This window comes from Colletotrichum lupini, chromosome 2 (assembly GCF_023278565.1).
Source record: "Colletotrichum lupini chromosome 2, complete sequence".
Classification (NCBI taxonomy): Eukaryota; Fungi; Ascomycota; class Sordariomycetes; order Glomerellales; family Glomerellaceae; genus Colletotrichum; species Colletotrichum lupini.
The window spans coordinates 5,678,342-5,705,054 of NC_064675.1; the positions used below are offsets into that span (position 1 = coordinate 5,678,342).

A 26,713-nucleotide genomic window follows, 5' to 3' on the forward strand; every position below is an offset into this window, starting at 1 on the left:
ACTCTTCGTCTTCACATAGCGGAATCTACAGTCTATCAACCAGTTGAAGCACCCAGCATGGCTCAAAGGCATAACTCATGGGCGCCTTCGCCCTCGTCGTATGGCCCGCCACGGCCAGCCATGGACGGACATTACGCCTACGAACCCGAGCCAATGCGACTGCCACCTCCAATGCACTCAAACTCGCAACCGAGGCCCGTCGCACAGCAGCAGCCCGAATATCACCAAAACGACTACCATCAAGCCCCCTACTACCGCAGTGATTATCAGCATCAGCGCGAGTACCACCAGCCCCCCTCGCCCAGCTACCATCAGCCGCCGCAGTACCAACACTACCAACAGCCACCGCCTCAACCGACACAGCTTACCGATCCGTACAGAGCAGCTCCCATGCCCCGCTATCCCCAGGAGTCGCCACGCGAATCACCGACATTGTCCGCGACTAAGAGTGAGCCATATGACGAGTACCAGGCGGCAAGAGAAGCACATTATCTCAAGCGTAACCAGCCTCCACAGATGCCGCACATGTCGCAGGGTGCCCCGCGGGTGTTGAACGACAATTACCAGGGCGGAGGAAAGGTCGCCATTCCATTCACGCCGCCCAGCCTGAGGATTCCCGCAGTGCGGTCTGGGTCCACGATCCCGACGGCCGGAGCACCGTGGAGTGCCACGAGCCAGCATGAAAGAGTCAAGATTGAGGATCTTTTGAGCGGCGGCAGCGACGATCGGAGGATGCTCCAGCGTGTTCCGGAACCAGAAGTCAAGGTGGTGCGAAACGAGTACGAAATCTTTTTCCGCCAACAGCCCATGGCGGCCAGATGCTGCGGCTACGGCGAAAGAGACAGAAGAGTCATTGATCCGCCGCCCATTGTTCAGCTGCGGATAAACAACCCCGATCTCACGCCTGACGAGCTGTACAACAAGATTCATCACCCCGCCTACGTTGTGCACTGCAGTATCTGGAACGTGGACGGAGAAACCGACGAAACCAACATGCCCAACGATGGGATGCGACCAGGCAAGCGGATCATGGGCTCGCTGGTATCATCGCCATTTGTGGGCCAAGACGAAAACGGCAACGAAGGCTGTTTCTTCTGTTTCCCCGACATGTCAGTCCGCACACCGGGCAGCTTCCGTCTCAAATTTGTGTTGGTTGTCGTCGATCCGACGCACATGGCAAGGAAAGCTCCCATCCGGTCAACCATCATGAGTGACATATTTGTTGTCTACAGCGCAAAGGATTTCCCGGGCATGCAGGCCAGCACACCTCTCACCAAGCGTCTCAAAGAGCAAGGATGTCTTATTTCCATCAAAAAGGGCAACGAAAAGTCTGGTGGGAAGAACGCTCGTCGGCAAGTAGACAGCGACGACGACGAAGACGAGGAAGACAACGGTGGAGGTGGCGGCGGCGGAGGAGGAACCTCAACGACCAGGCGCAAAAAGACAAGAAAGCAGCGGTGAACGACAAAAGGAAAAAACAACCCCCCCCCCCCTTCTAAACCGACTTGACACGGGATGGCAGCATAATGTAACACGGCGTTCGTTGGAGATTGGTAAATCGGCGAATAGACGGCGGCGATGGTGTTTCAATTGGGAGTTCTCGTCGGGTTTGGGGCCGTTCTTGACGATAGAGGCGTACAAGAACGAGTGTGCAATACTTGTTATACGTCGAAACCGTCTTTCCAAGGCCAGGCGGTAATTTATCATCATGGCCTAGCAAAGCGAGGAATACCCGCTACGAAGGTCGCTTTTTTATTTTATTTTTTGTGTCTATCCCATTTGTTGCATATCTGTTGCTTTACTTTCTTCTCGATTCACTCATCATTTCTTCGTATCTATATATACCCTTTGTGGAAATTTTATGGGTTATGATCATGGAGAGACGCGAATTTGATATTGGGTTCGACTCTCGAGGCGGTTGCATCGTTGGCGGGAAAGACAGTCTTGTGCTCTTTTCCTACACGGGGACAAAGTACAGGCTTTTTTACTGTGACCTCGCTAGGTACCAGATGGATACAAAATTCAAAGTCGGGGCGCCGCCTTGTCAAACTCATTTCACATTGTTCAGCTACCAGTGATGCTGCGCTCAGCCGACACACGTCGGAGCGGACTTCCATTCCGACATGATCTGACTGCACGCCGCGAGCAAGGGAGACACTCCCGTTTGGGGAACTTGTCGCAACGCATGGTCCCATTGCCACGACTTTGGCGTCGATGGCGCCGACGATCCCCATCCGACAGCCGGGCCATCGTTGCAGGCGTTGCATTCCTCGGCTGAGCAGCGTGATCGTCTGAGGTTACACGGCCCGACACAGGGTGAAGGGCGAGCCGGGAAACACGTAGGGAGCAAAAAAATTGGTGAGGCCATCCGAGGCATGTGATTTGTCTCTCCAGGGACTCGTGCACCTCTACCGTGTGGCATGCTCTCCGTCCTCGGGCCTTGGAGAAATCTTTCTCAGCATCCTCAGGGCCCGAGGGGCTCGTCTTCCTCTTCGTGCCGTCCACGATACTCCCTGGCAAAGCCCTGGCGATCTGCCAACTGTGCGAGTCAGGGTTCATGGGTCCTTTGTTTTCCCCCTCCCCTCGTCTCCAATTGTCCTGGTTCGTGGGTTGTGGGCCATTGAACCATTTCACCAATGCAAGGTACGCATACGCAGCAATTGGCCCGCGATTCGAGCATCGCGGTAGCCGCCGCCCATTATCCAAATAAAGTTTCGGGAGGGGACGGGCGAAACGGGTGACGGGTGGACGGGTGACGGGTGGACGGGTGACGGGGTCACGGATGCTTACCCAGAAGAACCAAACCGGCCCACGGTCCACCGAACGGGTACGCAGTATGGGCGCGCAATCTCCTACATTTTCTGCGAAATTTACGGGATACCTAGGTACTCCAGGCGGGAACGATTTCCCGTTCGGCGGGGTCCAGTGGCGCGCGGGCACATGGGCATCGAGGTGGGCACACGCGGGTCTTGGTCCGGGCTTTTGTCTTCCTCGTCTTGCTCTTCGTCTTCGTCTTCTTGGACCACCAGTCCAACAGGTAGGTAGGGAGTACGGAGTACGGGTGTGAGGATACTTAGGGGACCGAGACATCCACAGACTTTGTCCTTGGATCGTTGGGGGAAAAAAAAAGAAAACCAAAATGTGTGGCGCTGTGGTTGCTCCAAAAACTCGCGTGGCTTAGAGTCATTGACATCATTGATTTTTTTTTTGTATCCCCGTACTCAGCCAATCGACCCATGTTGTCTCAATGCAGAACATGTTCTCTTGGGCGTGCTTCCTCACGCGACAAGCCTGTCTCCCTTGGCTGAGTGGCATGCCAGTTGGGACACCATCCTAGAATTGAGGTGAAGGTATCTCGTGATTTCGTGTTTGCGTTACACAGCGTTCGTGACCTACCATCTCACTTAACCCAGTACTTCTCAGTCACATACCTCGCCCTCACTCACTCACACCCACGCACTCACTCACATTCACAATGGCACCCGGCCCGCGCGTGATATACTGGTTCCGGACCGACCTCCGGCTCCACGACTCGCCCGCCCTTGCGGCCGCGCTGGCGCTCGAGCCGGTCGCCCTGTGGCCCATCTTCACCTGGGATCCGCACTACGTGTACCGCGCCCGAGGCGGCCTGAACCGGTGGCAGTTTCTGTTTGTTTTCCTCCACGCCCCCCGTGGAGAAGCAAAATGACTAACACAAACCGTTGTGCGCAGATTGGACTGCCAGAATGACCTATCAGAGAGCATCACCAAGCTGAACCCAAAGTCCAAGCTCTTTGTGCTTCGCGAGGGCCCGCAGACGCTGTTGCCCAAGCTCTTCAAGGCGTGGAAGGTGACGCACCTCGTCTTTGAAAAGGACACGGACGCGTACGGCCGCGAGCGGGACGAGGTGGTCATCAAAGCTGCCCAGGATGCCGGGGTGGAGGTGATCATCAAGAGCGGGCGGACGCTGTGGGACAGCGACGCCGTGGTCGAGAAGCACGGCGGCAAGCCGACCATGTCCATGTCGCAGCTGCAGGCGGCCGGGGCCAAGGTCGGGCCTATTGCGAAGCCCCTGGCCGCGCCGGAGTCGCTGCCGGATCCGGGTGAGATGCCGGTTGACTTTGAGCAGACGCCGCCCGAGACGAAGCCCGACTTCAACGCGGAGAACCGGACCGAGGGCGGGGACGCGGCGTACAAGAAGATTGCGGGGCCCAAGGGGGACTTTGCGATTGAGACGATGGAGGAACTCGGGTTCCCGTCGGCGACGACGCCTCACAAGGGCGGAGAGACGAGGGCGTTGGCGATGCTCGAGGAGATTCTGGCCGACAAAAAGTATACAGCCACCTTCGAGAAGCCAAAGACGAGCCCCGCGGCGTTCGAGCCACAGTCAACGACCTTTCTATCGCCGTTTTTGCACTTTGGGGCCTTGTCGGTGCGCGAGTTCTACTGGAGGGTGCAGGACGTCGTGACAAAGTACGGCAAGGGTGCTTCCAAGGTGCCGGAGAGCTTGCTGGGCCAGCTGCTCTTCCGCGACATGTATTTTGCGGCACACGCCGCACTGGGCTACCAGTTCACGCAGACCGCCAATAACCCCTACTGTCGCTTCATCCCGTGGCATTTACCATCCAAGGTCGATCACGAGACGGGCCTCGTGACGGGCGAGTACCACGTCGACTCGGCAGAGGCGGACGAGTGGTTCCGGCGGTGGAAGTACGGCGTGACGGGGTTCCCGTGGATCGACGCCCTGATGCGACAGCTTCGCGAGGAGGGGTGGATTCACCACCTGGGGCGCCACTCAGTCGCCTGTTTCCTGACGAGGGGCGGTTGCTACATTGACTGGGAGCGCGGCTGCGAAGTGTTCGAGGAGTGGCTGCTCGACCACGAGCCCGCGTGCAACGCCGGCAACTGGCAATGGCTGAGCTGCTCGGCCTTCTTCTCGCAGTACTTTCGGTGCTACAGCCCCGTGTCATTTGGGCAAAAGTGGGACAAGCAGGGCGCCTTTGTGCGGCGATGGGTGCCGGAGCTCAAGGATCTGGACGCCAAGTACATTTACGAGCCGTGGAAAGCACCGCTGCCGGACCAGAAAAAGGCCGGGGTCAGAGTGACGGGTCGCGGAGAGAAACAGGAAAAGGGCGTGTACCCGAAGCCAATGTTCGACTTCAACGAGAGGAGGACGGCGTGTCTGGCGGCGATGAAGCAGGCGTACGGAGTCGGTCTCCACGGGAACGACGAGAAGGTGCGGGACGGCAGCTGGCGCGAGCTCTTTGCGGGCCATGACACGGAGATGATGGACGAGTTTGAGAGCGACGACGGCGAGCACGCTGACCACGGCGAGGACCACAAGACGGCGCGACCCAAGGGAGATGAGGTTACACCGGCGAAACGCGCTGCCGACGAAGGTAGCGCCGAACAGCACGCCGACAAGAAGAAGAAAAAGTCGTAGCTCTGTCGTAAGTCTGGCCAGCAATGGAGTCAGTCAGGATGTGTGCCTCAGCTGCTTAGACGGTGTCATTAGTAAATGAGAAAGATTGTATTTTTTTTACGACTGCCTCCCATCACAAAGCGACTGGGATTCGATTAAGGCTGAAAAGACAATCTGCAACGCTGTGTGGTACGTGTCGTTGAATGTGGTTGAATGCTTCCCGGGCAAGTCAAAGTCAGTAATACGCCGCTGCGTAAAACACGTTGTAGTGACGTCGCACCGGTCCTTGGCTTGGCGCACGGCCCCAGGCAGCGGGGTCGAGCAGCCCGATCTGGAAATCGCAACCAATCACCGGCCACGATGTGTGGAGGCAGCCAACTTCAAAGCAGGAGCACCAATTGCAGCTTCCCGTTGCTCCCTCCACCCTTGACGGTCGTACCTTCCCGATTAGTGTCACGATGAGGCTGAACCACAAGGACCTCACCACGTCCGACTGCCTGCGTGGCACCTAGATATTGACTCAGATGATACAAAAATACCGTCTACCTTGCCGTCTATAAGAACCTCCAGTCCCTCAGGCTGTAGAGTCAACACATTCGACTCACCACCCAGACCACCATCTACTCAACTCACCATACTATACACCATAGAACGGTCTTCCACACAAGTCCACCACCTGACACATAGCATCACCACGCAAGATGACCAACACAAAAGACGCCGAGACCGTCGAGGTCATGCCCGAGATCCGTGCCCAGGAGCAGCCCATCGCCAGCAGCCGCAGAGTGACGGTGCGCCTGGGAGACGACGGCCCCAACTCGACACGATCAGACATCCGCATCTCCCACGGCAGCAAAAAAGACGCCCTCTCTATCCAGCTCAACCGCACAATCCGCGTTCCCGATAACAGGGACACCAACAGCCTTCCCCCCGGTCTCGGAACCTTCCCTCTATTCAAGGTCCACGACTACGCACACAATATGCCTCCGGACATGGCCAAGAAGGGCGGCATCTTCTTCCCAATGTACCAGCGCGAGGCCATGTGGGTCAACTTCTCGGCCCAGGCCCCTTTTGCCATCAAGATCTACGTTGGCGGTGTCAATGCGGTTTCCGGCCTGCCCATGACGGAGAACGAAAAGACGCTCGAGAAGCGCGTGCGGATGCTCAACAGCGGCAAGCAGATCCAGGACTACATGGTGGTACCTGACCAGAACTGGCTGGACGGCATCGTATCAGAGGACGGCAAGATCCGCCAATTCGTCGCGCAGCCCAAGGGATCGGGCTTCTCGGTCGAGGCCCAGGTCACCGGGGAGGAGAACATTGGCGGCATCCAGTTTGAAGTGATTCCCATCAAGAAGAATCTTCCGACCGAGTTTGACGTCCGCTACGAGGACAAGCAGCACAAGGTCGTCACCCGGACCTTCAACGTTGCCGAAAAGGGTCTCACCGGTGAGAGCACCTGGCTGGACGTCAAGAAGCTCGTCCGCGACGAGTTTGACATTGCTGTCGATCAACAGCGTCTCAGCGACTACAACAACCGCTCGGGCTTTGACAAGTACCGAATCGACTTTTCCGACAATACCAAGCTTGGCGACACCTACTTCCCACCAAACTTTTCGACCGTCAGCGTCGTGCACGATACGCCAATGCGAGGCCGCATGCGCATGATGGGAGGTCTCAAGTCCATGGCGGCTCCTGGCGGCGGTCCCGAGATGATGATGTGCGCAGCTTCCGTCTCCAGTCCTATGGCGGCACCACCTCCGGCAGTCGAGGAGATGGGACTTGCGGCTGGTGGTCTCATCACCCAAACGATCGAGGAAGATAAGTATCCAGCCGACGTCTGGGACGTCGAGGCCTCGGTGATGTTGAACCTTCAGATCCTGAGCATCGAGTCCTTCTGTGCCGTGACTGGACAGCCGGCTCCCGACACCCCAGTCAACGCCCAGTCATACGCCAACCACGGCTATCCATTTTTTGAGATTTGGGGAGAGGAGAAGACGGGCATCAAGGGGGACTTTTCCGAGGTGAAGAGCGTGGCGCAGATCGAGGCCGAGCGAGCCGCAGCGGCCGGCGAGGAGTACAAGGAGGAAGAGAGCGTGCCGGTGAGGGTTGTGCAGCTGGGCCCCTTCCGAAGCACATTCCGGCCTGTGGAGGTGCTGAACAAGGAGCTCGAAGGGCTACGCTTGGAGTAATGATTGTATGACATGTTAATGATGCACAAAAGGACGCATTGCACAGGATAGTGGGTTTTCGGCAGCAAGTAATGTTTCGCGCCCTATATCAAGTCACAAGCTAGATTATGATCGTGAGTAGGACTGAAAATTATGCTGCAACAGTTTCTGCACCACTACGTTACCCAGATGAAAGAGAGCTACTTTACTTGCATGCAGTCAAAATGCCGGGCAAAAGTGGGGCCGATCGGAGCTGCCCAAGCTTTCCGCCAGCGCGGAGCCCTCCGGCTGGAGTGACAGTATCTCACGGAGTCGTCCGTCTTATGAGTTCAACAGCAGAACGGTGACATTGATCCGTTCATTCCGGACAGTAGTTTTTCCCTCACAAAACTTCGGCAGTCCCACACACCATCTCCAAACTCAACCCGTCATTCAAGATTTTTGGAGTTGTATACCTGTTCCCCGCGTTCGAGTCGCATCTCCCGGGACCTCGGCGGACCCACATCTTGCCGAATAACACCACATCCAACGACAGACGTATAAGTCGCGCCCCCCCCCCTGGTAACCCCCCAAAATGCATCTCACTCTGTCAAGAAATAGTTTTGGTAAAACGATCGCAGAGAAAGAGACACACGCGCAGAGAGAAACAACAATGCCATTCCAATCCCGCGCCCAAGCCCTCGTCAACGCGCAAACCGGCGCCGATGCCCGCCTATCCCGGCACACCACCACCGCCTCTTCTTCCACCTCCTCGCCCGCCGTCCCCAACATCGAAGCCCTCATAGCCCACGTAGAACAGCACGGCTACGTAATCATCCCTTCCGCCTTCTCCGCTGCGGTAGCAGACGAAGCCCACGCCGAGATCGTGCGCCTGACATCCTCGCCCGAGACAGCCGGGCCAGCGGGAGGGTTCTCCGCCCATGCCCATGACAAGGACAGCACCACCACCACCACAGGCGGCAGAAACAGCTTCGAAGGCTTCAAAACCCACCGCATCTACGCCCTCCTCAACAAGTCCCCCGTCTTCCACAAGTTCCCCACCCACCCGGCCCTCCTCGCGCTCAACAACCACTTCCTCGACCCGGGCTTCCTCCTTAACGCCTTTCACAGCGTCTACATCCAGCCCGGCGAGGCCCCGCAGGCGCTTCACCACGACGACGGCTACGTCGGGGTGCCGAGACCCCATCGGCCATTTGGAACGGTAATGCCTCTCCCTCTGTAACCAACATCACCATCTCCTCATCCATGGCTAACACCCCCCCCAACAGGGCGTTATGGTCGCCCTCGACGACTTCACCCCCACAAACGGCGCGACCGCCATCATCCCAGGCTCCCACACATGGGGCCCCGACACCGACACCGCCCACCTCCCCCAGCGCAAAGACGCCATCCCCGTCGTCATGGACAAGGGCAGCCTCGTCTTCTTCCTCGGCACCCTCTGGCACGGCGGCGGGGAAAACACCTCGCCCGACCCCCGGAGGGCGCTGACGATCCAGTACTGCCAGCCCTGGATGCGGCCCCTCGAGAACCAGATCCTCGCCGTCGAGTGGGACAAGCTGGCCGGGATGCCGAGGCGGCTGGTGGACTTGCTCGGGTACGAGCCTGGAGCCCCGTTTGTCGGGTACGCGGATGGGGTTCACCCGTGGAAGGTTGTCCAGAGGAGGCTGAGGGAGCAGGAGAAAAGTGTAGACAGGCAGGTCAAGTTGTAAATGGCTTCCGACCCTGTGTGTGGTCTCGTGCAGTATCACTGAGCAAATGAGTCGCGTATTGACTACATGTTGTATTGACGTGACCATGACAGGTCGTCGTATCCATCCCTGCACCAACGTGAAACCACCACTAGAAAGTATCTACGAGAAGAGTATCAACAGTCGCACCATGCGAAGATTACAGTATATAGAGCATCTCGTCAGATGCCAGTGGTTGCCATCGTATATGACAATGTATGCCGCCGAGTCAGCGGATGCGCCATGCCCAAATTCCGGCTGCTGCCAATAATCACGAAACCGCCATCCGATGCCGTCCCTTGGGACCCGGCTCTTTTTTTCTTCTGCCCAAAATCCGGCCGTGAATAGAATTAAGACTAAATCCTAGGTGTAATGTGAAGACCGACAAGGTCGGATGCCGGATGCGGCGTTAGAAGGAGAAATAAATGCGAGAGAATGTCGAGGGTATCATGACGCTTGCTGAAAATCAAATAACTCAAAACATGACTCGTTACGATCAGTGCAGTCTCCCGACCGCTTTACAACATGTTGCAAAGCAGAGCCAGGGTCATGGTCGTCGCCGCCAGAGCCCAGGAGGGCACCGACAGCCCTGCCGTGCTGACCGCGGCCAGAAGCGTGTCGTTGACGTATTCTGGTCCGCATATGGTATTGACCTGCGACGCGGCGTCCTCGTAGGTTGACGAGATGGCGAGTTTGCGGTTTGTGGTGAAGGTCTGGTAAATCTCCATGGTCTGTCGGAGACACGTGCCGCAGGTGGGGTTTGCACTGGCAGGCAAAGTCATGTTGAGTGGGAGGTAGTAAAAGTAGACGTTGGACGGCGTGGTGAGGTTGGTGACGGCGTTGGCGAAGCAGTACATGGACGTGTCGGGGTCGGTAAGGCAGGTAGCCTTGTACAGCATCTCGTACGATTTCAAGCCAAGATAGGCCTGCATGACGATTGGGTTGCCGGCCTGGTAGTCGGAGCCGCAGTTGGCGTCCAACGTTAGGTTACCGGCCACACCGGTAAGGAACTCTGTGCAGTACTCGACGTCAGCGCCGCAGGTGGCGTCGAGTACCCTCACAATACTCAGAAGCTTCTTTTCAGCCTCAAAGAAGGATCTCGAGCCCTGGACGAGTCAGCTCTTGTACAACACCGACGGACAACAACAAACATACCTGGAGCAGCAATGACAACGGGTAGCACTTTTTAAAGTTCTGGTTGGTAAGGAGCGAGTTGATGAAGCGGGGACAGGACGCGCCGTCGTTGCTGGTAAAGTTAAAGGCGAGACTGGTGTCGAAAGGCGACGGCAGGGGCGAGGCAGAGTCCACAGTCGCAGCGGGCACCGTGACGGAAACGGTCAGCGTAGTCGAGGCGGCAGTAGCTGACGCCTTGTCGGCTGTGCTGGGCGTCAACGTGATGCCCTCGTCGTCTCGCTTCTTCAGTTCGTCGTGCCCGGGCGGAACCATGGTCCACCGACCCTTGATCATCGTAGGCGTGCGGTCGTCAATGACGAGGGCGTCCATGGGAGGAAGCACTGCCGGGGCAGTGATCTGAGCGGGAAGAACCTCCAGCACGGGTTCGGAGCCGGCCAACACCACCGAGGCAATGGTGAGGCATAGGAGAAGCCATAGTGACCGTGGCCGGGTCATGGATGACAACGACATGATGGCCATCATGGGAAAACTGCGACACGCAGGTTGGCAAGACCAAACATAATCTGGTCCCTCTTGCAGTGGTTCTGGCGAGTCGAGAAGAGCAGTCCTCGACGACGGAGTTTTGATGGGGTAGGAAAAGGCAATTATTGCTGGTGTTTGCCGAGAGAACCCCACGTTGGATCGGCGCCGAATGTCTCTAGCCGGTGATCGACCAGATCACGCACGCGATGGTGGATATATTTTATAGCACCAAGGAAAAACAAGATCACCACTCCACTGGCTGCACGGGTGGAACACTTTTGCGGTCGGATTTCGTGGTGCTGCAGATTCGACTACCAATGAAGGCGACGGTGAGGATGGGCGATTAAACGAATGGAATCGGTCCTAATGGCCGAAAAGTTGACGAGTCGACGATGCTACAGTCGACGACAAGACTTTGAGAGATTGGTCGCGTCCACAATTGGGGTAATTCGGGGCGGTTGAGGTCGAGTCGAACGAGGTCCAGTTGCTTCCAAGCTTGCAGTTTCTGTCGGTCGCCAGTAGGTGGGCCGTAGCACTCGATAGGGGGGTTAAGAAGTTGCCCGCCGTGGTCGAGTCGTCGAGACGATCAGCTCTGTCGGATCTGGTCTGGCGAAGGGGCAAGACGAGGCAGGGTGAGGCTCTTGGAAGGCGGCGACGATCCCTGGCTCTGGCTGGGGGGAGGACGAGGTTAAGAAGGAGCAACGAGTGGACGAGCGCGGGCGAAGATGGGACGGGATGGATGGTCGATTTGGGGGGGAAGCTGGCAGCAATATTGGCTTGGCTTGGCTCGCTCGCGTGGTGGGAGGCGCGCACACTTGGTCGGCCGGACAGGGTAGCAGGGGTCCAGGGGAAGTTGGATGGCGACGGTGCAAGTGAAGTGGGCTTGAACTTGCGGCTTTGGGGGCCCAAAACGTAGTCGCGTAAAAATCCTGGGTACCTATCTTGGGTAGTGTAGGTAGCGTAGGTAGGAAGTACTTTGATTTTGTATGGCAGCAAAACAAAAGCCGACCTACTGCATTATTCACGGGCAGCTCCTGTTCGGGTCCAGGTGGATTGTGAACGGGCTTCTTCAGTGGAGCGTGTGCGATGCATGGACGGCAGCTGGGGGGTCCAGGTCGGGCTGGGTCGTATTCTCGCAGCAGCGACAGGATGGAGTCATGGGCGACGGTTGAGCCTGGAGGAGGAGGTGCATGTTGGCTCCGCCGAGGGAGACGGAGACCTGGTTCTGCCCTGAGAATTTGGTGAGTGGGCACTTGGACTGGTTCGTGGACGGCGGCGTGGCCCCATGGGCCATGGGTCCACAGTCCAGCAGAACTTCAAAGAAGGAACCGGCCACCCTTGGCAGGGACAGGGGAAGGAGGCAGGGGTAACTCCGGCCGGGAAGGGGAAGGTCCAAGGAGGAGATTTGGCGTCAAGCCACTCAGCCAGCAAGAGCCAATATTTGCGCCTGCCGCCCTCCTGGCCAGTCCAATGGAACCGTCACCTGGGTCACCACCACCAGAAGGCGCGCACTTGCACCTGTGCCTGCCTGCACTTTCGATCCTCTGCACCTAGGTGCCTTTGCACCTGCCTTTGCACTTTATCCGTCCCGCAACCACAACAGCAACTGCCAACCACAACAGACCTGCATCTGCGCCTGCACCCCGCTTGTCTGTTGAGGTCGGGGTGCTCACGAGAGCACGGGTCGCTAGGGTTGCACGCAGTACGTACCTCGTCAATTCACGGAAGCTTGAGTCCTGGGCCACTGGACTGACAGGTTTCGCTTCCTTGGGCTTTGCGGGTTGACATCGCAACGTCGGCTTTGGGATCCGCTAAGAAAAGCAACTCTTCAATTTCCATGTGCCGGGCGGGAGTCCGGGATACCTCGAAAGTACCCGTAGTGTATGGATCAAGAGTGGACTGAGTACGGAGCATTGGAGTGAGCTTGAATAAACACAAGTCTGATAGTTCATCGCATATAGGCAGGTAGGGAGATAGCATGAACAAAGGGAAAACAACCTTATCATCTCGCAATCTCAGGCGTCGACCAACCGGACTGCCCCGGGAGGGTGTCTTGTGTCGCATCGGCCCAGGCATAGACCGTACTTTGTCGTGAACTATCCGTACGTTTCTCGGATAGCGTTGCAGCGATTATGTACGGGATGCCTCAATGGATAAGGCGGAACGACGGCGTTTTGATGTGAACGAGGTTTCCTCCCACACTGCGTATTTACACACACCGTGGTGACCACTGACAGTAAGGGTAAGCGTTTGAATGGGCGGCTGACTGAACATGCCAGCGACTGCAGCGAGTGGTCTAGAACGGCGGGCATGGCAGGGTAGCAACGAGGGATGAGCAGCTACGGCCATCGATTGGCACCGGCTTGGAACGGGCAGCACGTCAGACTGGATTATTGTCTCTGATGCGAGGCCGGATCTGTGGTTCACTAAGTGTGTGTTGTCCGCACTTCGAGCCAAGGCAGACGGGAGATGACCACCTCAGTGTCCCTATTGGGAATCAACTCCCCTGCAAGTGTTGACTTGTTATGTGCGTCTCTTGGGGGTCTGACTTTTGAGGTCCCTCGTCTGGGCTTGGTGCGTGTGCGGCGTGCGGTGTGCAGCGTGCGCATTGCGTTCCAATGTCCGGCTCGCGGTGCTGCGCCTGGAGTTGTGGGGGCCATACGTTCGTCTGTCTTCAGGTGAGAGCCCACATGGTTGATCTTCTCTCTCACCTGGCACAAACTCTTTCGACGAGCATTTGCGTTTCTATTTCCAGTCTGTCGTCACTCGCCAACAGCATGCGGACTCGCAGAGTCGCAGACGCTCTTGTACCGACAACACTCCAGAGAGGACCCCAGAAAGAGAGCAACATACCCCTCGCGGCGGGACGGGCGAATGACGGAATGCAAACGAGGGCCCACCGCCTGGCATTATCCAGATGAACATGCATGCACATCCATCTCGTGTGCATCGCCAAGGAGAGGGATTTTGTGAAATGTTGGCAGGTGCAATTGATTGACCTGTCCTGTACGGGCAGATGCAAAGGGCCAATCATGTACCATGTCGGTTCTGGAAAAGGGGCCAAGGCGGACTCTGCAGATTGGTTCCCAGTGCTTTGCCCACCCCCACAAAACGAAAAACACCAGAAAAGTTGCTGCAATGGCAAGAACCAGACGAACACATTGGCCCATTCTTCCTTCCTCGTGCAATTCACCTCATCTAGGTGGCAGTCGCTCTTGCCCTGACCATAGATTGCCCACCACGGCAAACGGCGAGACAAGACGCTGTCTGTGACCAGTCATCCTTCCGGCTGTCAGAATGTGCTCGTCCGTCCTTCCCGGTAAAAATAGCGACTCGTGGCCGGGCCATCCTTGGTGCCAGGCCGGAATGCCGTCTGTTCGCCATTCTGCTGTCTTCTTTCCGTCTTCACTTTGCATCCATGCTTCGGCTTCCCCTATCCAACTTCCGTGCGCCCTTTTCCCATTGATCCCATTAAACATTTTGACACCATTTCCCGATTCGATCAGCCTCTGTTGCCTGAGTCGTCGTCACCCGCTGCCCTACGTGGCCCGAAGAAGGAATTTCGACTGCGTCTAGACTGAATCCGTCTCAATAATCGACCGATAGAGGCCGTCGCTTCCATGCACCCGACCGCACCTCTCATCACCAATGTCGCCCGGGAAAAGAGCATACAAGTAGTCCACAACACCACAAACAGTTCGTCTCAAGGGAGGGTTCCTGCCACGTCTGCTACCCAGTACGCCTCTGCCATCAAACGCGTTGGACATCCACGGCGAGAGCCTGGACCTGACCGGATCTACGAGGCACCACCAACTTCAGCCGGGAAGCTGGGACTCACCGCGGCTGCCATCCACCATCGCTCATTTCCAGCCGCGCATTCCACGAGGGGGTCCCCTGTCCACAGCCGCCGCCTCCCCAATCTTGCCAGGCCACCACATCGAGATTTGAGGTTTGCAACCAAGAACCCTACCATATCCGCGTCAGTCTCTGCGGAGGCGCCACCACAACCTGCAGCATAAACTTCATTCAAAGTCAAATACATGGAGAGGAGAAGGCCATCCGTGCAGTGCCCCGGATCCAGCGGCCCGGCGGCAACCTCAAAAATTTTCCTCGCTCGTAGTGTACACGGTGACACTGCGCTCCTCGGTTCCTTGCAGAAGGGATGCTCCCTCCAGACATTGACAGGTCTCGGCCGTGGCTCACTTGGCTGCTACTGTGCGTGCGCGAGAGTTCGATATTTGGCCCAAAGTGGTCTCATTCAACAGGGTCTCATTTCCTCCGTGCCGGTACGCCGCTCAGCCCGGAGCGCTCCATGTCTCCCGCTTCCGCATGCCCAACTGCCACGCGGTGTTGACGACCGTCCTGTGTTATCCTATCGTCCACCACGTTCACAACGCCCTCCCAGCTCGGTGGGCTAGCGCCCCGCCGGTGCGAGGTCTATTGCTTTGGCTTTCGCCGCGCTTTCTGCTAGTCGACGGGTACCTGCGCCTCCCTACATAACGCCCACATACCGCCGCATGGGAAATGGTCAAGCTCCAGGCGGCGCGGTGGCGGCTCGTACAACGGCGCCACAGATCGAATACAAGCGAGAGGAAAATTGTGCAACGGGCGGGCGCTTTCGGCCTGGCTGGCCATTGAGTGATATCATGATCCCCTTTGCGTTAGCATCTCCATGCCAACATTATGGACGCAGCGGAGAGTAATTAACCAAGCCAGGCGTGAGCGTGAACATGTGACTCGATACATCAATGAAGCCCCGGTGTGCAAAATCGTCCATCAAATAATACCAGAGACAACGAGTTGGGCAGTCGGAGGTTGCTCAGCGACAACCTCTCTGCGATACGAAGCCTGATAGCGTGTCGCACAAACGAGACCGCACTTGGTTGCAATGGGACCATGGTAGCACAGAGGACAAGACACCGAGACAATGAGTCAAGTAGCCTAGATCCTCCACCACCTGCTCAGAGCCTCAGACCACGCTCTCCTCCCACGGGTCGCACAGCATGTAGTCTTCACTCCAGTGACTCTGAGACAAGTCTCGGTATTCCGCCATGCTCGTAAAAAAAAAAAAAAAAAAAGACTCCGCTTCCACTTCTCGCACTTGGTCTTGGCAAGCATCTCAGCAGGGCAGCTTTATGGTCGGTACGAAGCTCGATAAATTGTACCTTGTGGTGCGTAGACTTGGAGACGGAAGCAGTCGTGTTGGCAACGCCAGTGAACTCCTCGTTTCTTTCTAGACGCGGCCTTCTAACAAACGGGTTTGCTCTTGTGCGCGATGCCCCCAAGACTCAGGCTGCCGTAGTTAGGAAAATTACAATCATAGCTAGGAGCTGTTTGACATACTAAAAGCTCTATCAATGATCTTCATCTCTCTATTTCTCTATCTCTATTCTATCTCCATCCCTCTTTGCGTCTCTATCTCTATCCCTGTCTTCGTCCCTGCCTCCGTCTCTTTTCCTCCTGATGTAACCTACACACGCTTGAAATGCACCTCTTATTCGTGAGTGAATGAGACGAGAATGGGGATGAGTGTTGAGGAAAGATGCTTATTGGGGTGTGTTATTTTGATCTATTTAATGCAAAACATGTCATCTTTAAGTCCTCTGTCTATTGCGTTCCTGACAAAATGATAGCCATCACAACCCAACGTTGAAACGGCCGGTTTCCTGGAGATCCTTCAAAGCCTCAATATTGGCGCCAAGGAAGGCAGCTCGCATCTTCTCACTATCGCCTTCCTCCAATATGCCCACTTCCATCACGTCACCAACTCCATGTTCCCAGAGCTCTCTGATAGGAAGGTCGAGTGGCATATTTGGGAATCGCAGGAAAAATGAGATCCCAAACTCCGAAAGCACGATACCCCGGACCCGGTGTGTAAGGCAATAGCAAATCCCCTGCTTCGAGAGATTGCTCGATCCCACATCGAGCTTGATCGCCTCCGGCGTATTTACGGTCGAACCCTCCGCTAGCATGAGACCTTCGTCGTCAAAGACGGCAATCGGAGGGGGGGGGGGAGAGAGATGCCGCTGCTGCCTTGATGTTGTTGACCCGGGAGACCAGAACACCTGTTCTCTTCATCTCAACGCAAGTGAGGCATACAGATTTCGCCTCGAGACTCGCGTGTTTGAGATCGATCTTTCGGGCGTCTGCGGGATCCAGGACAACAATCATGTCCGGGCGAACCTCGACGTGCGACCTGCTAACAGGGCTTACTCGGACACTGGATAGCGACGACATCCGTCTCCTCTTGGTCGGTCTGGTGCTGCGGTTACTCGTCGTCGCCTTGTTGGCGTCGCTCTTGGCCTTGCCGCTGGCGGCGGCGACGGCGGGATCAGGCTGGGGTTTGGGGATGGACGGAAGGCGTAATTGGTGCTCCCACGTGCATTTGACATCTTGGGTGTCCGATTCTATGATATGGGCGAGGCACTCCAAAGTCGGGTGGGCAATATGGGTATGAAAAAGCACCACGTTGTCTTGCTCGGCGTTCCTCTGTAAGACGCTGCCACCCTCGGCGACCAGGTGCTGGTTGATACTCGATCCCAGGACCTTGTCCTTGTAATCCTCTGCAAGCTGAGTGTACTTGGATATGTCCACTAACTTGATGTTCTGCGGTATGGTCCGAGTTGTTGCTGTGTAGCTGATTGATGTTGGAGTAGTCTTTCGGGCTCCAACGGAATAGCGGGGGAGACGGTGCTCATGCGAGAAAACGGCATCTGTCGTTCTGAGCGGTGCGAATGACATCGTGAACAAGGGTTTAAGTGAATGTTTGGTACTAGTCGTAGTAGGGTTGGGATGCCGAATTACAAAGTCAAATAAAATGACGATAAAAGACTGGCAAGAAGTTGAACTTGGCAAGATGAAGTTGAGAAGATGAACTTGGCAAGATGAAGTTGGCGAGAAGGTGAACTTGGCAAGAAGGCCTGCGGGTTCGGTAGAGTTAAGATGATAAAGCCGTAAGTACTGGCAACGAGGAGATTCTGACGCCGGGCAGCCTCCTTCCTATCTTGAGAACGTCTGTGGACTCAAATCCCTACTGTTTGGCCATGCCATGAATTCCGTGTTCGTAGCCTGAGGGTTTACAAGACAGATACTCAAAGTAAGTCGCAACACTCCCCTCAAACGCAGTCAGACTGGAAGAAAAAGGAAAACAAGTGAACGTCACCATCAGAGACCCAATTGTGAGAATAGCCAACAGAATGAAGAACAGCAAATAGAAGCGAATAATCTCACCAAATCCACCAAAACCGGTGAGACTTGTCGGCTGGCATCCGTATCTGCGCATACCCTTTACAGACATGAAAGCCAAGGATGATTTCAAATCCAGCCTTGGAATGGGCTCAGGCACTTGATTCATCACGATTCGCTGGGCGGCAGACAAAGAGACGGCGAGCCGCGCAGGACGAGGCATGCCGGGACACGTCTCGTCTATTCCACAGGTCGCAGATGTTTGCCATCCACCACGGACACGTGTGTTAGTCTTGTCTATCACCACGGTAGACATCGGCGTTTTCTGACCCGGCGATTTATGAAGTCTAGGGTGACCGAGTTGAAGCGGGCCTGGTATCCATGATCCTGTCTGTTACCACGTGTCTCTGCTAGGCAAGGCCATCCTATCCGTTGGTACAAACGAGAGACACGAGTAGTCTAATAACACACGACAAAAGATAGGCAGCAGACGGGTTGCAGCGGAAGAGTGCCGAAGAGAGTGTTTTCCATGTCCTTTGCCGCTTGGTGAAGATATCACGTAGATGGCATGGCAATATGCTTGCCACGCTTTCTCATACTCAAAGATCTCCCCAAACCATTCTTTGCTCGGCAATTCAGCTACTCAATGGGGGGCTCAGTCTTCGTCACTGTTTTCATTGTCGATTTACGTTGCGCTCTTCTGAGCCGGTCTCGGCTTCATTTCCGTCATGATTTGTGTCTTTGGATCCAATATCTACACTTACACGGGTTATTCCGTGTAGAGTACGCATGGGGTCGTGAAATATTTGGGGAGTATGCTCAACTTTACACATTTGTTCCGGAAAGATTCCTCTAGTATCTAACTCGACATGTCGAAACACAATAGCTGGCAATTGATCTAGTGGGCCATCGACACCCATAACATCAACGGTAAGCCAAGGTAGCACTATTACACGGCTGGCGGTAGCAATTCCGTAAGAGTCACTGCACCGCAATGCAATATGGGTCTCCAGAGCAATCACGGCATCTCAACGTATCGCGTCACGTGCGCAGGGTCCTTCCAGTATTGAAGGCTGCGAGCCGTGGTACCGTCATCACCGGCGCCAAGGCTGTCACTTGCCTGGCCGCATCCTGACGAGATGAGACTTGCGCACATTTAGACAAAACACCACTGCGGTCTGTCTGAGCTTGTCTGCCTTATGACGTGGTAACAAATGACATTGTCGGCCGTGCTTTGACAAACAGACCAAGGTACCTTAATGGGTTTGAGATGACAAAGTGGGGTAACGACCAAGAGACCTGGTAACTGAATTGATCTCCTCTTCCTCTGTGTGACTATCATGGCTGGCTGCATCTTGGCGGACGGTAAGGTAACGTGCGAAAACTTTTTAAAGTTGTAGTATATACATGGGAATACAGTGCCACCCAGAGTCCGACATATCCACACAACCGATATTTTTGGAGAGCAAAAGCAAGCCACCAAGGAGATATCTCCGTTTGCTTCACCCAAATCCTTAATTGGGGCCACCCACACCCAGTCATCCTGCCATCCCATCTCAACTCCCTCTCTACAACTCCTCTTCTGACCACGCCTCTGCTACCTATCTTGAGTTCACTCCATCTCAGCCTCTATCCGTTCCTCATCCTTACTGTCGATACTGCCCATCATGGTCATGTCCGCCTTTGACAGATTCATGGACTCGCAGTTCGCCAAATATGATCCAGGAAAAACGCTGACGCTCTATCCCCACAAGGTAGTCGAACCATATGGCCTGGAACATTACTCCAACCCACCGAAACTGGCTGTTCCAGAGGGCCATCTCCGTGACTTCGATCCCAAGGCTCACAGCCCCAAGACACGCGGCTCTGTTGAAGTCATCGAGCTTCTATCAGGTGGCATCGGCGGCGGCGCTCAAGTCCTGCTGTGCAAAGTTTCGGAACAACCCGCTGAATACAGACCGTCCCACGCTCCGTTCCCGGAGCCGCAAAGATACGTCGTCGCCAAAATCTTCGATCCCATGTTCTTCCCGGGCAACAATGGAGTCCTCTCTGCGCTGGTTGGGAACGATGTTCTCGCCGAGCAGCTCCTGAGCCGCGAGTCCGGAGCGTACGAGTACCTCTACGACAGGGGAAAGCCCAGAGCCCCTCCATCCGATTCCAAGGGAAAGGGCAAGAAGCAGGAAACCAGGAACACAATTACCGGTCACCCCAACCTCATCCCCCAGTACTACGGAACCTGGGCCATCAGGTTTGGGATGGGCAAGGGCAAGTACAGGGAGGCTGGCTTGGTTCTGATGGAGTACATTGAGGGCCACGCTATCGAAGAGCTTTGCGATAGGGAGGAAGACGACGGCTATCTTCTCCCGGTCACCGAAGAGGTCATCTTCCACGACTTCGCCGGCTTGGCAGGCACCATCCAGCCCAGGAAGGTAAAGTTAACCGAGCCTTTCCGGCTGAAGGCCTTTCGCGAGATACTCCATAATCTCGTGGTCCACATGCACATCGGCGTGGAACACGCCGACTTCATCCCGGCAAACGTCATCATCACCCTTCGCAACCACGGGGGAGTCACCGGTGTACGCGAGCTAGATGAACCGCGGCCCGTCTTGCTCGATCTTACCCTGACAAAGGTATGGCGCAAGACAAAGTATGCGCAAGGCCCCGGCATGGGGCGGCACTGTCTCGAGTGGCTTCCCAACCCCCCTCACCCAATGGAACGAGCGTCTCCCCAGGGTATGGAGCTGTACATTGGCTGGTTCGACGCCGAGTGGTCGAAAGAGCGGTTCGAGGAATGGTTGGTGCAAGAGTTTGGCCCTCTGGAGGAAGGCTCGGAGGAAGGTTCAACTGGAAAGTACTCTACGTTTGCCACGCTGGATAACTTAAAGGCCGATTATTTCGAGAAGAAAGATGAGGAGGCGAAGGAGAAGACGAGAGCTGAGCAGGACAAGGCAGTCAGGGTCATGGCTTCTGCGAGTCACAAGGCCAGCGACGAGCGCGATGATGGGCCGGCATCGTCGGCGACATTGAGCATCAGGCCCTCTCCGCGGGCCAACTGGCGCGCGCAAGACTCACAAAGCCGAGCAAACCCTCCCTCCACAAGCCGTCGACAGCAGAACCGATCCGACGAGTCCACCTCGACGGAGAGTGGCGAAGAAGGCATCCCACGCAGCTTGTACCGGAAGCTCCAGGAAGCGAAACTCATAGCCAGCGAGAGCAGTTTTGGCGGCTCGCCCTCCCCTCGGTCGACGCCCCGCTCGGCGCAGAAGCCGGTGGAGAACGAGGAGGAGATGGATACCATTGAGGAGGAATAGGAAAGTTACTCAAGTACCTTGGGCTGGGAATAGAGGACTTGGATTGTGTTGGATAAGATTAGATTGGGTGGCCGTGTTCATGTTGTCTCCAGATTGGCCAGATTATTGAGACGTGGGTTTCGTTGCCTTGCGATTTTGAGAGGTAGACCAAAAAAATAAAAGGTTCTATCACCAGTGCATCCTCTTTCCTACTGCTGTTCAAGAAAAGTGCATTCACCAAACGCGTGGCCACCACGTCTACATTCCCACCAACGCCACACACCACCTCGGCCATGTTAGAGCGTGCTATCAATTGACTCGACGTCTTGGCACCATCACATATAATAGGATACAGCCCAGACAAGGCCAGAGGCATGTGACCTAGCCATAGTCCGGTCCAATCCAGCAAGACCAGGCATCACATCCACAGTGCCTAACTCAACCTCTGTCCCGCCACCACATCACATACAGTCACACGTAGGAAAGCAACGCAAGCATTTGAAAGATGAAAATTACTTCTAAGCGAGTAGGTACCACGAGTACCCACGGAGGGGAGTCTATTCTCTCAACCCTGCCCATTAAACCAAAAGGCTACATACAATATCCCGACATTTCTCATCCATCTAACCCCCTTTTTGTTTTGACGTTGACGAACGTCTTTGGCAAATCTCTCTTGTGAACGAGTCAAAACGCCAAATGATGCAGAAAAAAAAAAGACATGGACCAGTGTCATGATCCGGATATCTCTAGAGGCGACGCAATGAGGCCTCAGCAAATGCAACACTCGCGACAAACCAAACAAACAACTTCTCACGCGCATCCATACCACGTCTAGCTGTTCTTCTCCAGGGACTGGAGGTTGACCAGCTCGGCATAGCGGCCATTCTTCTTCATGAGCTCGGCGTGCGTACCTTGCTCGACAATGCGACCCTGGTCAAACACGTAGATAATGTCGGCCTTTTGAATGGTGCTGAGACGATGCGCGACGGCAATCGTTGTGCGGCCCTTGGCGGCCTTGTCGAGGGCAGCCTGGACGACGTGCTCGGACTCGGAGTCGAGGGCAGATGTGGCCTCGTCCAGCAGCAGGATCTTGGGATCACGGATGAGGGCGCGGGCAATGGCGATACGCTGCTTCTGACCTCCAGACAAAAGAGCGCCCTTGCTTCCAACAACCGTGTTGAAACCCTCGGGCATCGAGACGATAAAGTCGTAAATGTTGGCCTCGCGACAGGCAAACTCGATGGCCTCGTCGGTAACCTCTGTGTGGGCACCGAGCAGAATATTCTCCCTGATTGTGCCCTGGTACAGGGTGGGCTCCTGACTGACGAGGGCGATGAATGAGCGGTACTCGTTGACGTTGAGCGTGCTAATCTCCTTGCCGTCGACAAAGATGGCGCCGGAAAGCGGGTCGTAGAAGCGCTCGAGAAGGGCAATCGTGGTAGACTTGCCGCAGCCGGACGCTCCGACAAGTGCGACGTACTGGCCGGGGCGAATGACGAGGTTGAGTCCGCGGAGGACGGGCTGCTCGGGTCTGGTTGGGTACCGGAAGTGGACGTCGCGGAACTCGAGGGTGCCGTCAACGGCGTCGAGAGAAGCGCCCTCCTTGGACCAGGTGTCGATGGTCGGCTTGCGGTCAAAGAGAATCTTGAGCTCGTTGGCGGCCTGGTGAGCCTTGCCCATGTCGGGAGCAAACGAGAAGATGGAGCCAGCCGACTGCGCACCAAAGATGACGGCAGAGAAGCAGACGAAGAACTGGAACATGTTGTACTCTCCATTGGCGATGAGGGTACCACCGTACCAGAAACCAAGGGCAAAGGCCAGGAACATGAAGGACTGGGACGCGGCGAACAGCAAGCTTGACTTGAGAATCGAGATGAGACTGGCGCGCTGTTGGATGGCCAGGGAAGTCTGGTACTGGCGTATGACGTCGTCCTCGCGCGTGAGCGAGGCAACGGTGCGGATGGCCGAGATTGCCTCGGATGCGTAGCTCGCCGAGTTGGAATAGGCAGTCTTGGAGCGGCGCTGGAAGTGGGCGAGCATCCAGAAACGGAAGAAACCACAGCCAATGAGGATCGGGATGGTTGCAGTACAGACGAGGGCGAGCTTCCAGCCAATGGCGATGGCGAGCGCCAGTGCAGCAACCAAGGTTGTTGTGACCATGAGCAGGGTGCCGAGGGTGACGCCGCTAAGTCCGGCCAAGTGGGTGGTCTCGGTGGACAGGAAGGAGGTGAGCGCGCCGGCCGTGTTGGAGTCCTTGTCAAAAAAGGCAACGTCTTGGCGAAGCATGGTGCGGAAGGCCTGGTCACGGACGCGGTGGATGAGGCGCTCGGAGCACTTTGCAAAGGCGATTCCCTGGATGACAAAGGCAATGAACTGGACGCCGGCGAGCATCAGGTACATGGCGCTCCAAAAGTCGGAATCCTTCTTCATCTGGTGGAGGGTCTCCTGGGTGGTCTGCGGGGTGATGGGAACCGACAAGGTCATAATCTGCTTGGCGAAGAAGACGGCCTGGGTAGGGTTGCCACCACCGCAAATGATGGAGAAGACAAGACCGATGAGCATGAGCTTCCACTCCTTTTGGTTGAACGAGGCGATGAGCTTGATGAGGGTCCACAGACTGTACTTGACCTCACCGTCGTCCTTCCGGTTCTGGAGGGCAATACTGGACAGAGACTTGGAGGTTGTTGTTCGCTGCAGTTTGGCGGCCATGTTGTCTTCCGGGTCGGCAACGTAGCCCTTGTCGGAGGCGCGCGAGGCTTTGCGGATGATCTCGTCGTCTTCGGCGTCAATGGCTTCTTCCTCCTCGGCGTCCATCTCGTTGACGCGGGCAATGTTCTGGGCCGTGACGAGGTTGTAGTAGGCGCCCTGCTTGGCGAGAAGGTCGTTGTGGGTACCCTGCTCGACGATGCGGCCGCTGGACATGACGACAATGTTGTGGGCATCCTTGATGGTGGACAGACGGTGGGCAATGGTGATGGTGGTTCGGCCCTGGGAGGCGACTTCGAGAGCGGCTTGCACAACGCCCTCGGACTTGGTGTCAAGGGCAGAGGTGGCCTCGTCGAGAAGCAGAACTAGGGGGGATTAGCAAAGGGACACAGATAGGAGGTGCAGAGTCGACGTACTCTTGGGGTTGGACACGACCGCTCGCGCAATGGCGATGCGCTGCTTTTGGCCACCGGAAAGTAGGAAACCGCGCTCGCCGACGTTGGTGAGGTACCCTTCGGGGAGACCGCTAATGAAATCGTGAGCGTTTGCCATTTTCGCCGCCTCCTCGATGAGCTTCTTCTGCTCCTCCTCGGACGCGTTCTCGTGCTGAGTACCAATGAGACCGTATCGGATGTTCTGGTAGATGGTGGTCGCGAACAGAGTGGGCTCCTGGCTGACGAGCGCCATTTGCTGACGCAGCCAGCGCAGGTTAAGGGTGCTAATGTCGTGGCCGTCCAGAAACACTGATCCGCGGACGGGGTCGTAGAACCGCTCGACGAGACCGACAATGGTACTCTTGCCGGAGCCCGAGGCGCCGACTAGAGCCGTGGTCTTACCCGCAGGAATGGTCAAGCTCACGTCATCCATGACCGTGACCTCTGGGCGAGACGGGTAGATGTGCTTAATGTTCTCGAGGCGGATTGTGCCTTCGACCTGCTCGAGCTTGGTTCCGTCGTCGCGGGAAGGGTCCAGGGGAGAGACGCGGTCAATGGTGTTGTAGATCTTGGCGGCGGCCGCAATGGCAGTGGTGAAGGCCTGGACGTTGGGGGCGACGTTTCCGAGGTTAAAGGCACCAATCATGATGGACATCATGATGATGAGAATGTTGGACAGTTTGATGCCGTCGTCGATGAGGAACTTGCTTCCCTGCCAGAACGCGAGACCGTAGTTGAGGTACAGAATGGTCATCATCAGCGCGACCATGACGCCAATGGCGGACTTGACCTTGTAGCCAAAGAACTCGGCCTTTGTGAGGTGCGCATCGTACTGTTTGGCGAGGCGGTCCTGGGTGCCAAAGGCGACGGCGTTGCGGATGGAGCTAATGACCTCGTCGGCCAGACTGCCTCCGTGGGCGTACGACTCGATGGACTGCTTGCTGTACTTGACGATAAAGGTCGAGCCGCCTCCCATGCTCAGGAGAAGGGCGACAACAGTAGACAAGAGGATCAGGGTGAGCTTCCAGTAGTGGACGAAACCAATGACAAAGGCCGAGATGAAGGTGGCGATGGCGGCAAGCGTAAGGCCGACCTTTTCCGAGATACCGTCCTGGATCAGGTTGGTGTCGGCGGTGATTCGGGTCGTCACCTCGCCGGCGCCCAATTTGTCGAAGAAACCAATGTTCTGGCGCATGCAGCTCTGGAGGTAGTGCTCGCGAATCTTTGCGCTAATGTGCTCTCCCGTGTCTAATTTTGGTCTTGCGTCAGATTTGGACTCACATCCTCCCGCCGGGGCGCAAACTTACAGATGAATCCGACCGTGGTGATGTACTGGCACACAAAAACACCAATGGCGAGGTAGACAAAGTACAAGACAAGGCTCGCCATCTCGCTGTTAAAATCGTCCTTGGACGTCGTGCCGGCAAAGTAGTTCTGGAAAGTGCCCTGCAGGTTACCAAAGATGACCGTCATGAGCGGCAGTGCGGCGCCGACCACGATGGAGGTGAAGGCGGAGAGGGAGAGGATGAGCAGGTCGTTGGTCGAAGAATACCGGTACAGGGTCATGATGCCGGCCTTGACTTCGGGAGTGAAGACCTGACGCTTGAGGATCGCGGCCTCATTGGCGGGCAGGTGCTCGTAGGGGTCATCGCTGGGGTCTTTTGGTGCGATAGCCTTGGAGTCGGCCTTTTCGAGATTGCTGGTGATGTTGGCCGTCTGGTTCTTAGGCTGGATTGATGCATCCACTTCGGTCGAGTCGCCATGGGACGATGCCCTGTCAGAGTGGCCGTTGCTGGCTGTCTTCTCAGCCACCTCTGTTGACTTTTCGCTTGCCCCGACGGGCTTCTCGTTTTCGAGAGACATGCTGGCGCCGTGGCTCCTGACAGAGCTGTGCGCAGTGTGTGGAGAAAGCTTGTTGCGCCGGTATGCGCTGTGCGCAAGCTGTTTGGGATGCGATTGTCGGGTTCCTATACGTGAAGTGTCGTCGCTCGTGTGGCTTGTATATTACGGCTTGGGTGGGTTGGTCCGACGACGAGATCCGAATCGTTCTCCCCTCGAATTACAATCAATCCTATGATATATAGACAGACCAGTGAATGGAAGGGCGGAGAAAATCGACCACGGCGAAAGCCAAGAAAGAATT

The 26,713-nt window shown here is 56.1% G+C and overlaps 13 protein-coding genes across 13 annotated transcripts; 6 read left to right on the forward strand and 7 right to left on the reverse strand.

Annotated features, from left to right (window-relative positions):
- Positions 1 to 57: 57 nt before the first annotated feature.
- Positions 58 to 1,461, forward strand: CLUP02_04041 (uncharacterized protein; the record flags this gene model as incomplete). Its single annotated transcript, XM_049283058.1, has 1 exon — positions 58 to 1,461. One exon carries the CDS (start codon positions 58 to 60, stop codon positions 1,459 to 1,461), a length of 1,404 nt encoding a protein of 467 aa, XP_049140201.1.
- A 2,014-nt stretch (positions 1,462 to 3,475) lies between these two features.
- On the forward strand, positions 3,476 to 5,422 carry CLUP02_04042 (DNA photolyase; the record flags this gene model as incomplete). The annotated part of the gene is made up of 2 exons (XM_049283059.1): positions 3,476 to 3,648; positions 3,712 to 5,422. The coding sequence occupies 2 exons, from the start codon at positions 3,476 to 3,478 to the stop codon at positions 5,420 to 5,422; spliced, it is 1,884 nt and encodes a 627-aa protein (XP_049140202.1).
- Positions 5,423 to 6,102: 680 nt separating this feature from the next.
- CLUP02_04043 (uncharacterized protein) lies at positions 6,103 to 7,593 on the forward strand (the record flags this gene model as incomplete). Its single annotated transcript, XM_049283060.1, has 1 exon — positions 6,103 to 7,593. The coding sequence occupies one exon, from the start codon at positions 6,103 to 6,105 to the stop codon at positions 7,591 to 7,593; it is 1,491 nt and encodes a 496-aa protein (XP_049140203.1).
- Positions 7,594 to 8,224: 631 nt separating this feature from the next.
- Positions 8,225 to 9,281, forward strand: CLUP02_04044 (uncharacterized protein; the record flags this gene model as incomplete). The annotated part of the gene is made up of 2 exons (XM_049283061.1): positions 8,225 to 8,773; positions 8,841 to 9,281. 2 exons carry the CDS (start codon positions 8,225 to 8,227, stop codon positions 9,279 to 9,281), a joined length of 990 nt encoding a protein of 329 aa, XP_049140204.1.
- A 536-nt stretch (positions 9,282 to 9,817) lies between these two features.
- Positions 9,818 to 11,081, reverse strand: CLUP02_04045 (uncharacterized protein; the record flags this gene model as incomplete). The annotated part of the gene is made up of 2 exons (XM_049283062.1): positions 9,818 to 10,405; positions 10,455 to 11,081. Coding segments are annotated over 2 exons (1,215 nt in total), but the record flags the coding sequence as incomplete, so codon positions are not given.
- Positions 11,082 to 11,318: 237 nt separating this feature from the next.
- On the reverse strand, positions 11,319 to 11,885 carry CLUP02_04046 (uncharacterized protein; the record flags this gene model as incomplete). Its single annotated transcript, XM_049283063.1, has 1 exon — positions 11,319 to 11,885. A coding segment is annotated over one exon (567 nt), but the record flags the coding sequence as incomplete, so codon positions are not given.
- A 139-nt stretch (positions 11,886 to 12,024) lies between these two features.
- On the reverse strand, positions 12,025 to 12,249 carry CLUP02_04047 (uncharacterized protein; the record flags this gene model as incomplete). The annotated part of the gene is made up of 1 exon (XM_049283064.1): positions 12,025 to 12,249. One exon carries the CDS (start codon positions 12,247 to 12,249, stop codon positions 12,025 to 12,027), a length of 225 nt encoding a protein of 74 aa, XP_049140207.1.
- A 2,326-nt stretch (positions 12,250 to 14,575) lies between these two features.
- On the forward strand, positions 14,576 to 14,974 carry CLUP02_04048 (uncharacterized protein; the record flags this gene model as incomplete). Its single annotated transcript, XM_049283065.1, has 1 exon — positions 14,576 to 14,974. The coding sequence occupies one exon, from the start codon at positions 14,576 to 14,578 to the stop codon at positions 14,972 to 14,974; it is 399 nt and encodes a 132-aa protein (XP_049140208.1).
- Positions 14,975 to 16,591: 1,617 nt separating this feature from the next.
- CLUP02_04049 (uncharacterized protein) lies at positions 16,592 to 17,696 on the reverse strand (the record flags this gene model as incomplete). The annotated part of the gene is made up of 2 exons (XM_049283066.1): positions 16,592 to 16,981; positions 17,055 to 17,696. The coding sequence occupies 2 exons, from the start codon at positions 17,694 to 17,696 to the stop codon at positions 16,592 to 16,594; spliced, it is 1,032 nt and encodes a 343-aa protein (XP_049140209.1).
- Positions 17,697 to 17,755: 59 nt separating this feature from the next.
- On the reverse strand, positions 17,756 to 18,671 carry CLUP02_04050 (uncharacterized protein; the record flags this gene model as incomplete). The annotated part of the gene is made up of 3 exons (XM_049283067.1): positions 17,756 to 17,954; positions 17,990 to 18,531; positions 18,612 to 18,671. 3 exons carry the CDS (start codon positions 18,669 to 18,671, stop codon positions 17,756 to 17,758), a joined length of 801 nt encoding a protein of 266 aa, XP_049140210.1.
- Positions 18,672 to 19,337: 666 nt separating this feature from the next.
- On the reverse strand, positions 19,338 to 19,695 carry CLUP02_04051 (uncharacterized protein; the record flags this gene model as incomplete). The annotated part of the gene is made up of 2 exons (XM_049283068.1): positions 19,338 to 19,475; positions 19,558 to 19,695. The coding sequence occupies 2 exons, from the start codon at positions 19,693 to 19,695 to the stop codon at positions 19,338 to 19,340; spliced, it is 276 nt and encodes a 91-aa protein (XP_049140211.1).
- Positions 19,696 to 19,807: 112 nt separating this feature from the next.
- CLUP02_04052 (uncharacterized protein) lies at positions 19,808 to 21,451 on the forward strand (the record flags this gene model as incomplete). The annotated part of the gene is made up of 1 exon (XM_049283069.1): positions 19,808 to 21,451. The coding sequence occupies one exon, from the start codon at positions 19,808 to 19,810 to the stop codon at positions 21,449 to 21,451; it is 1,644 nt and encodes a 547-aa protein (XP_049140212.1).
- Positions 21,452 to 22,261: 810 nt separating this feature from the next.
- Positions 22,262 to 26,433, reverse strand: CLUP02_04053 (ABC transporter; the record flags this gene model as incomplete). Its single annotated transcript, XM_049283070.1, has 3 exons — positions 22,262 to 24,501; positions 24,553 to 25,818; positions 25,878 to 26,433. The coding sequence occupies 3 exons, from the start codon at positions 26,431 to 26,433 to the stop codon at positions 22,262 to 22,264; spliced, it is 4,062 nt and encodes a 1,353-aa protein (XP_049140213.1).
- Between the last annotated feature and the right edge of the window lie 280 nt (positions 26,434 to 26,713).